The sequence below is a fragment of the Anguilla anguilla genome, chromosome 10 (genome assembly GCF_013347855.1).
Source record: "Anguilla anguilla isolate fAngAng1 chromosome 10, fAngAng1.pri, whole genome shotgun sequence".
In the NCBI taxonomy this organism is placed as follows: domain Eukaryota; kingdom Metazoa; phylum Chordata; class Actinopteri; order Anguilliformes; family Anguillidae; genus Anguilla; species Anguilla anguilla.
The window spans coordinates 41,606,289-41,617,209 of record NC_049210.1 but is presented as its reverse complement, the minus strand read 5'-3'; the positions used below and the strand labels follow the sequence as shown (position 1 = coordinate 41,617,209).

Here is a 10,921-nt window from a genome sequence, read left to right as displayed (position 1 = left end):
AAACACACACATATACACACATATATATACACGCACACACACACACACACATATATATACACACACACACACACATATATATATATACACACACACATATATATACACACACACAAACACACACGTGTGCACACACACACACACGCACATATACATACACACACATATATACACACAGGCACGTACGCACACACACACATGCAAACACACACAAACACACACGCACGCATACGCGCACACACACACACACACACACACACACACACACGCACGCACGCGCACACACAGCCATACACAAACACCTAATGCTAATCACTCTCTCTCGTTCTTCGCGCCCCTAAATGCATTCATCAAAAGACGAGGTATTTCAAAACAATATTAGGCTTAACACCATTATCCCTTTCAGGAAAAAAAAAAGTTTTCTTAAATTGCATTCCAAAGCCATTTCTCTTACATATGCACTTTATACTTCGTATTTTTTTCAATTAGGTACCATGGCATTTCATTTTTTAGGTTTATTTCCCCATCCAATTATAGATAAGAGCCAAAGAAAGAACACTTGAAGTTGGAAAAATAAATATTATTTTCTGAAATTATTATGATGTTTGAGAGCAGCCGCAGGCAGTTCACGGACGCAGAGTGAGCATGATTCCTCTCTCATTACTCCCACAGTGACAGGCCCACCGCAGCCGGGGACTAGGGCGGGGGATCAGCTATGACACCTGCATGACTGCTATTCAGCTGTTATGCAGTGTAGAAGTGTGGGTATCAGTTATAACACCTACATGAGTGATATTAAGCTCTTATGTAGTGTAGAAGTGTGGGTATCAGTTACAACACCTACATGAGTGATATTAAGCTCTTATGTAGTGTAGAAGTGTGGGTATCAGTTACAACACCTACATGAGTGATATTAAGCTCTTATGTAGCGTAGAAGTGTGGGTATCAGTTATAACACATACATGAGTGATATTAAGCTCTTATGTAGTGTAGAAGTGTGGGTATCAGTTATAACACATACATGAGTGATATTAAGCTCTTATGTAGTGTAGAAGTGTGGGTATCAGTTACAACACCTACATGAGTGATATTAAGCTCTTATGTAGCGTAGAAGTGTGGGTATCAGTTATAACACATACATGAGTGATATTAAGCTCTTATGTAGTGTAGAAGTGTGGGTATCAGTTATAACACATACATGAGTGATATTAAGCCCTTATGTAGTGTGAAAGTGTATGTAACAGTTATAACGCATACATGAGTGATATTAAGCTCTTATGTAGTGTAAAGATGAGGGTAAACTTCGCACTCTAAAACAGTTCAGAGTTGGAGGAGAAGGAGTGCTGTGACAAAGGCTGTTTTTCTTTCTCTGCGTCTTCATCCAGGGTTAATCATTCCAGACGCTGCAGTTACACTCTGTTCCTGAGGGGGGCGTGAGTCAGCCGCGTCTCTCTGACGCAGGCGGCGCGCAGCGGACCGAAGGCCGCACACGCTTTTCGGGAAAACGCGCCCCACGCCCACGCTCCCTCCTCTCAAATCAAAGCGGCAGGTGAAGGCCCTCCACGTCAGCGTTACCGCGAGCGCTGTCGTCACGAGCGCTCGCTTACTTTGTGCTCTCTCTGAACCGCCCCTGACGTCAGCACGCGAATGCGCACGTGTGCTTGCGTGTACATGTGCGCGCTCGAGGGGGGGGGGGGGGAGAGAGAGGGGGAGAGAGAGAGAGGGAGAGAGGGGGAGGGAGAGAGAGAGAGAGAGAGAGATGATTGGCACTTCCCCCCGCCCTTCCGATCACAGCCCCAGGCCTGAACAGAGGCAGCGGTGAACCGGGTTCAGAAGCTCTTTCCCGCGCACAGAGAGGCCCGCAGCTCCTCTGCTCTTCATCATCGTCATCATCAGATCTCGCTGCCGTTTCTGCCCTCCGCTATAAACCCGAGAGCCCCGCTTCACGCCCAGATCCGCGGAACTTTCCGGAAAACGCGGGCGGCCCGGTCCCGGGGTCGGATCCTGTCAGAGAGTCGCTCCGTTTCACGCTCCTCTTCCAGCACAGATCAAGAAATGTAAAAAGTCAAAAAAAACAAAACAAGGGGCTTCGTACAAGTTTGGGAAATAAGAGTTTCCTCTCGCCCCTTTGAAAAAGAAGATCACTTGAATAAAAAAGGGAGAGGAAATGTAGAAAGTTAAGACTTTCATCTTTCAGAACACCTCCAGTCTTTTCATCTGGCAGAGTGCTGGGATCTCTCTTCTGCTTCATTTTTCCAGGTGGGCGGGGGGGGGTGACAGCTCAGCCCTGACATGAACCCAGCCCCCAAACCCCAACCTCAATCCCCCCCCCCCCCCCCCCCCCCAGGTCTACACAGCCCATCTCCTTTCTACCTCCAATCCCTACAACACCCTACCCTCAGCCAGTACTGCATGTGCATCTCTGTTGCCTACTGTGCTGTCTGGCTGCTACGGTGCTCTGTGCAAGCACCTGTGCTATGCTACGGGAGCCCTGTCCAATCCTGTGTTCCGTTGCTGCAGGTACCCCTGTGCAAGTCTGTGTTCCGTTGGTATGGCGCCCCTGTGCAAGTCAGTGTTCCATTACTATAGTAACCGCATCCTCTGTGTAAGCCTGTGCTCTGTTGCTAAAGTAACCCTGTGCAAGCCTGTGTTTCGTCGCTAAGGTACCCCCTGTGCAAGTCTGTGTTGCGTTACTAAAGTAACCATATCCTCTGTGCAAGCCCGTGTTCTGTTGCCATGGTCTCCCAGAACAGGCCTGCGGCAGCAGCAGACGCGGGGACTCTGTGTTTGGTTCTGGTACAACCTCGGTACTTAATCTCAAAATGAGACCTTTTTAATTGGGCCGTGCATTCCGGCTGAAGGAGCTGCTCGTGTGCCGAACGCTAAGGGCCTAATCGCTAACCGGACCAATTAACCAGAGGCAATTGGCCGGAACTAAAGGCAGCTGCTCCATCTGGCTCTGTTTCAGGGGGCTATCGTACCTGTGGTGATGGACCTGAAGTTCTCCCAGCAGCTGGTTCTTAAACCACAGATCAAAGTCCACGTTGTCAAAGAGCTCGTAGGCAGCAAGGCCGACCGCGTTGTACACTGAAGACGGGGACAGAGAGAGGAGAGTGCGTGAGAGGGAGTGTGTCACAGAGAGAGAGAGAGGGAGAGAGAAAGAGTGAGAGACAGAGGGGAGAAAATGAGAGCGGGAAGAGAGGAGAGTAAGAAAGTGAGTGTGAGAGAGAGTGTCACACAGAGAGAAAGAGAAAGTGATAGAGGGGAAGGAATGAGAGAGCGGGACAGAGAAGAGTGTCAGAGTGTGTGAGAGTGATAGTGATAGATGGGGAGTGAGAAAGAGTAAAAGAGAGGGGGTAGAGGAGAGTGAAAGAGCGAGAGAGATGGACAGAAGAACGAAGGGAGAAACAGAGACAGTGGGGCTTCAGTAAGGTTATGCTGGGATCAGAGTACACAAGACAGGGCGAAGGAAACAAGAGAACTGCGCAGTTAAATGCACTAATGACGGCGGAAATAAACAGAACCCTGACATTCTATCCTTTCGCCACCATGGACGGAACGATCCGGAATGCCTTCCCGTGATGACCTTCGCCTGGAACGAGACGATTCTCAATTCCTGCACACTGCCCGGGTCCCGCAAGACCGGCGCGATCCGCGCGCCTTGCCTGGGGCGAACACGACCGCTAACCCGCGTTAGCGATGCAGCGGGGCGCGCGGAAACACCGGGGTTCGACAACATCGCCCGGGGCGACACGAAAACAAAAAAACCCGCTCGGACGTCCGCCGAGGCAGCACCGCGGGCCGAGCCGCGCGCGCGAAGAAAACAAAAAAGTTTTTAGTGGGCGGGGTCACGCTGATCGCCCAGACCAATCACGGAACCAGAACGTCCGTACGGCGGGCTCTCGACCAATGAGCCGTTAGAACAGGCACTGTAGGAAGCGGCTGGAGCCAATGGTGCCTCGCCTTGAGTTAACTCAGCATCTCTAATAAGGTGTAATAAACAGGCATACGCCACAAGCTAGGTCAATGTTTTTCCATTTCACTTTTTCCCCCCCCCCCACCTAATTAAATTTGTCTCTTTCCTTTATTGACTGACTCCGAGCTAATGCTAGCGTAATGTTAGCAGGCTAATTGGCTAAAGAAAATAACATCGTTAATCCGGTCTGCTAATAAATTGGTACGCAGGAACATTAGCGTGCGGTTTCTGCTTTCGCCTACCCGACGGCTAACTCCAACGCAGTTAAGGAAACAGAAGCAGTTAAAGAACGGAAAATAAATCTAATTTTTTTAAAATCCTAATTTCCCGGTTGTTATGGTGACTGTAGTGAGGGTGGTTTCCAAGTTTTCAGCGATCACAGTGATGGAGGCCATTTCATGGCAATCTGTCACAGTGGCAAAAACACTCATTTATTGTTTGTACTAGACACCGTTTCAAAATCTAATGCTTAATCTAACATGAACCACAATCTACTGCTTCATCTAATGATTTTGAACATTTTTGTCAATTTCTGATTATACCAGAATATAAATAATAAGTTAAAAGTCATTACAGAGGCTTTCAATGTTTGGTGCACTTCATGTCACAGTTAATCCAGACTTCAAATCCACACTTCTTGCCAACTTGCCCCAAACAGGGAAACGTGCAAAAAAAACTTCACGTACAACCCTGGAACCTGTTCCCCACCTTTCTCTCAGCCACAAACTCTCCATCCTTTTCTCATTTCTCTCTCTGTCCTTTCACATTCTGCATCTTCTTTTTCCCCCAGCTTTCTCTTAAAAAACCTCATCAGGGGATGGAACTAGCCCAGGCCGAATAGCCTCAGCGTTTCGACGTTTCAATGCCAAACTGTATTTCTTGTTCTATCGGAAATTTGTAGATAGAGAGAGAGATTGAGCAGAAGTAATATTTCCAGGTGCATCTGGGGGATTTGGTGTGGAAGGAAACATTTGTTGCTTTTCTTCCCCGCTGTATGTGTTTATCCAGCCACAGCAGCTTACACGAGATGCATCGTTTTCACAGTGCGCGGTGGAGATTAGGGTTCTCCATACGCATTCGTATGCATTAAATTCAAACGTGCCCCACGGCTCAAATAGTTTCGCCACCATGGCCTGGCTGGCTGCCCCTCACAAACCGACAAACCGTTACCATGCACCGAGAACACCGGTAAAAGAAATTTCTGGAAGTCCTGAAGGTGAATATCATTTTTCTATTTCAGCCGTGTGAACAATTTGATCGATTTCTCTAGGATCTGGCCATATGCAAAGAGGGAGAGAGAGGGAGAGAGGGATACTGAGAAAGAGGAAGAGGATGCAGAGAGAGAGAGAAAACAGAGGGGGGGGTGTGAGGGACAGAGAGAGGAAGGGAGATAGAGAGGGACAGAGAGAGAGAGAGAGAGAGAGAGCCCAAAGAGACCGAAAGAGAGATTTTGATGGTTAGGGTTGGAGGGTTAGGGTCAGAAGGTTAGAGAGAGAGATTTTGATGTTTAAGGCTAAAGGTTCAGAGGGTTATGGTGAGAGGGCTACAGACTCAGAGACAGAAGCTCAGAGACAGGTGTGCATTCGTACCTGCATCCTTGATCAGCAGATTCACAGGCTCTTCCACGCTTGTAGGTCCTGGAACATGAAGACACAGCACGGGGTCATTAGCATGTCCTCCTGGGGAACCCCCATCCCCCATTACAGCTCAGTGCAGCTGCATTACCTGCTTATAAACATACCATTAGAACAGGACCATAGACAACTAATCCATCACTTTCATACCACATACACCCATCCCTGCACACACGTGTATCTATGTATCTATGCACACCAGTACCTCCACACACCTGTACCTGTGCACACCTGTACCTCCACACACCTGTACCTGTGCACACCTGTACCTGCATATACCTGTATCTCCACACACCTTTACCTGTGCACACCTGTACCTGCACCTCCACACACCTGTACCTGTGCACACCTGTACCTGCGTACACCTGTACCTGCATATACCTGTACCTGTGCACATCGTTACCTGAGCACACCTGTACCTGCACACCTTTACCTTCACCTGCACACACCTGAACAAAAAAATGTATGTTCACAAAGAGAGAGTTCTCTGAAATGAAGAACCCAGCTCAAAATGAAACCTCCTAGAGCACTTTCAAAGCCTGCAGTTTTACACAATTATAAATGAAGCACTCTGGGGAAAAAGAAAACGGAATAATGCATAAATATAACATAACTATTTAATTCCGGGAAATACACAATAATATCCTACAAGCCCCTTCAACTGTCCAGGTTCCAAAACCTCGTACAAAATGAGTATTAAAAAAGCGAAGCCCTCTCGGTTCAGCACAGCTGATATAAGCGGAATTACAGCAGTGCCACGTCTGTGCCCAATGACGCCTTGAAAACATCCTGTTCCCAAGAGCCCCAAAGTTAAACGTTTTTGGTTTTTTCCTCCCCAGAAGGTACATACTGGCATGTGCATTTTTCAGGCATTCCAGCAGAGATTTGACGGGCGGTTCGCTTTGTGGGAGGGGCTTCAGGTGGAGGCCCTGTCCGACTGACGGGCAACATTATTTTCTGACCGCACCCAGGGTGACTTTCCCAGATTTATGCAGGCGGGTCCCACACCCGGAGCGCCAAACCGATTAGGAATCGCAGCAGAGAAATCTCCTGTGTGTACGGCCGGGCCCTTCACCCACACAAACGCCCGCCGAGCACCTTGATCAAGGACAGCGAGGCGATGCCAGATGGACGGTGATGGAGGAACAGCGAGGAGCGCAGCTTCAGTGCTCAAACTGTGCAGCGCACTGCAGCGTCAGGTCATCTAACACCACAGGCTGCCCGACCCTGTGCATGGAGATCAACTGTCCTGTAGGTCTTCACTCCAGCCGTAACAAAGCACACCTCACTCAACAGCTAGAGATCTCGTTGAGCTACTAATTAGTAGAGTTAGGTGTGCCAAATTCACGTTGATATGAAAACCTACAGGTAGCTCTCCAGGAACAGGGTTGGGCAGTCCTGTCTACACTGTGTGAGTAAAGTATGTAATGCCCACACTGTCACACACTGGCATAGGCTGACATACGCATTGAGACATACGCACTGACACATACACACTGGGACATACGCACTGACACATACACACTGGGACATACGCACTGACACATACACACTGAGACATACGCACTGACACATACACACTGACACAAATGCTCTGGGACATACACACTGGGACATACGCACTGACACATACACACTGACACATACGCACTGACACATACGCACTGGGACATACGCACTGACACATACGCACTGAGACATACACACTGGGACATACGCACTGACACATACGCACTGAGACATACGCACTGACACATACACACTGGGACATACACACTGGGACATATGCACTGAGGTGTTGGTAGGGTGTGTCATCCTCTGCGATCTTTACCTTGCAGGTTCTGCACCATCTCCAGCAGAACAGGAGTCAGTGTCTGACTGTAGTTGTGGAAAATGTCCAGGAACAAGACTTCAGTGCACGGCTGGGAGGGAGAGGGAGGGAGAGAGGGAGAGAAGGATCCAGTTAGAGTGTGGGGTTGGGGGGGGGGGAGTGGGTTGTAGATGTAATATGTGATGTAATATACAGAGAGATGTCACTGATGGGAACTAAATAAGAAGTGTGTGTGTGTGTGTGTGTGTGTGCATGTGTGCTTGTGTGTGTGTGTGTGTGTGTGTGCTTGTGTGTGTGTGTGTGTGTGTGTGTGTGCGTGTGTCTGTGTGTGCGTGTGTGTGTGTGTGTGTGTGTGTGTGGGCTCGTATTAGTGTGCTTTATGAAGCATGCCACAGAGGCTGCACCCATTACTGGAGTTCACGACATCCTGCTCGCTTAACACTGATGTCAGAGATCAGAGGTCAACTTTCCCATAACTCTGACCATAAATCTGATCGACCGTCGTCAGCAACCTGATTGGCCGAGTTAGACTAACCGGCAGCCCGATTGGCTGGGGTCACGTACGGTCCGAGAGCTGGCTGTGGCGTCACGGTTACCATTTTGTTTTTGTTTTTTCTTCGCCCACCAACGTCAAAGCCGAAAGCTCCAGGACAAATAAATGAATAAATGATAACACCAAAAAAATATTTCATAATGCAGGCCAAAAAAAAAAAGCGATAAAAAAGAGAAGGGATCCAGCAGGAAGGACAGATGCACGGGCGAGATTGCAGCCAGCAGGCGGGTGGTGAGGAGATTATCTGACCGGTGAAAAATCGGACGAGATTTCGGTGGCGTGAGCGGGAAAGGAAGCGGTCCGACGGCTCGGAGGGACGACCGACCCGTCGACCAATCATCATCGAGCCTGGCGGCACCTCCCCCCCGTGAGCAAGACGGAGTTAAACGGGGACAGGGGTGCGACGCGGTGGTTAGGGAACCGGGCTCGAAATTTAAGATTTGTACGTTTGTCACCCCGCTGGGGTGATGTCATCGCACCCTTTCCGGAAAAGGCACTTACTCGGATCGTTTCAGCAGATACCCAAATGGACTGCGTTTAAAGAGAACGGAAGCCGTATAAGTCACTCGGGGTGAGGGCGACTGATAAATGCCTAAAAAAAACAAGGTGCGGGCCAAACGCCTCGAAGCCATCCCTCAGACGCCATCCTACCACATCAGCACATCTGTCAGAGGGGACATTACCCACAATCCAACGCTGCGGCGCCGACAGTTAAGGAGAGGCTACTTCTGTCTCAACGAAACGACTCACAAAATGGACTCAGAACCGAAATTCTGTATCTATGACATAAAAAATATAAATGGAAATACAAATATAGGAAATATTGAAAATAAATTCCCCTTGTGCGTGCAAAGAATTGGTAAAGAGATGGCTTTATTTTATTTATTTATTTTTAATCCCCTGTCTATCCAGCTGACAGGCAGAAGAGTTATCGCCCTCGACATTAGTATAAGCGTTACTATCAACTCCAGCTATAAGGACACACGGCTTATTCCGGTCGATTCTAGAACTCTTCAGGAGCCCCTGATAAAACATTTCTCAGAAATGGCAGCCCCCCCCCAACCCCCCAACCCCCACACCCCCCAGGCCCTCCTGTCGCTCAGTTCTGGCCAATCCCAGGCTGGCTCTCGAGACGGTCTTATCTCCATGTGGGGAAAAGCGGGCGGGGCTATCCGGAACAGGCTATTAGAGGAGGCAGCAGACGTCCGTGGATTAGGTCACTGAGACGTGACCCGCCACAGGATTAATTTTCTAAATAAATAAAAGCTGAGCGAGATTCAGGTTTGGGAAGACCAGCCTTCGTTTCCACTGAAATGGGAGGACGGGACAGGGAAGGATCATAATGGAAAACCGCTCACCACCATTGGCCGCTGAGTAATTAGCAAATGAGCGGACACGGACATTAGACAGAAACTTCTAGTGAATTTCGGCAGTGTCAGTCCCACTCACATTCCAAGTCTTCAGCCATTTGGTAAATTGCAGATAGGCAGCAACTGGAGATTGAAATGTGACTGCACAACCTACCAGTGGAATGATCAGAGGAATTTTGAGACCTAACTGCACTCTTTTCATTATTACAGTACGTTCGTATACTGCCAATTTTTTCAACATTTATTCTGACAAGTCTCCGCAGCAATAATTTAAAAAAACCTTTTTTTGTTACCAAAAACCCAGAAGAGAAGCATAAGCTGCCTTAAATATAGAACAGAGAAGTCATCCAATGACCACTCTACTGAAGGTCAGTTACTCACCCTTGCTATGAGGGTCTTGCCTTACTGCAGCTGATTGAATGTCTGCCCAGCTGAGACAGCCCCTTTCCGGTCCAGATATTTGCACAATTTCTCCACCACAAAATGGCCTACTTTCCCTCTGTCCCTGTGTCTGTGTATGTGTGTGTGTGTGTGGGTGGCTGTGTGTGTGTATGTGTGCGTGTGTGTGTGTGCGTCTGTGCATGTGTGTGTGTGTGTGTGTGAGAGTGTGTGTGTGTGTGTGTGTGTGTGTGTGTGAGAGTGTGTGCATGTGTGTGTGTGTGTGTGTGTGTGTGTGTGTGTGTGAGAGTGTGTGTGTATGTGTGTGTGTGAGAGTGTGTGCATGTGTGTGTGTGTGTGTGTGTGAGAGAGAGAGGGAAGGTTACGGTCCTGGATGTTAAACATCCCATCAGGCGTCACTCACCCGTATACTGTACTTCCAGGAGTCACCTCCTGTTTCCTCCACAGCTACAACCAAAAAACAGAGAGACAGAGAGAGAGAGAGAAGGGAGGGAGAGAGAGAGAGACAGACAGAGAGAAGGGAGGGAGAGAGAGAGATTATTAAATCAGAAAATTCACAGAAGCTTCACAGACTTAACTCACAAAATGACACTATATATATATATATATATATATATATATATATATATATATATAGACACCAGGCAACCAGAGATACACCAACTACTGTGTATTTGTGTGTGTTGTGTTTGTGTGAGTGTACGTGTGTGTGTGTGCGTAATTCCCCCAAAACACCCCCACCCCGGACCCACCCAGGGGAGGGTGAGAGAATGAGATTACCTGTGGGTGTGAAGTTAACCTTCACCTGTACTCAAAATGCAATTAAAGTGACGCTCTTTAAAACTCAGCAGCAATCAGCCCCAGAGATCTCAGCCAGGGAGACTGAATATGCCCAAATGCCGGATTTTTTAGATCATGTTGTCCCAAACTTTTTTTTATGTTTTTTTTTTTCCCCCACACAAAATATTGCTTAAGTGAACTTTAATGGAATCTGATAGCTGGTAAGTTGCTGGTTTTATCTTCATAAAGTTTATTGTACTCTTATGAATCCTGCAGCAGGATAAAGTGGATGACAACTCCATTTCATTATGGCCAGTTTCCGAGAAAACTCTTATAAAGCAACCGGTTAGGAAGGGCTAGACTCATATAAATGCATAA

General features: G+C 48.1%; 1 protein-coding gene across 2 annotated transcripts in view; it reads right to left on the bottom strand.

Moving 5' to 3' along the window:
* ipo11 (importin 11) overlaps nucleotides 1-10,921 on the bottom strand; it is a 110,718-nt gene that overhangs the window by 60,301 nt on the left and 39,496 nt on the right. For both annotated transcript variants that reach the window (XM_035380251.1, XM_035380252.1), the window contains exons 12-15: nucleotides 10,167-10,210; nucleotides 7,442-7,532; nucleotides 5,566-5,613; nucleotides 2,982-3,087 (exon numbers count right to left, since the gene is read on the bottom strand). In XM_035380251.1, coding sequence (XP_035236142.1) covers nucleotides 2,982-3,087; nucleotides 5,566-5,613; nucleotides 7,442-7,532; nucleotides 10,167-10,210 — 289 coding nt within the window. The remainder of the gene's footprint in view (nucleotides 1-2,981; nucleotides 3,088-5,565; nucleotides 5,614-7,441; nucleotides 7,533-10,166; nucleotides 10,211-10,921) is intronic.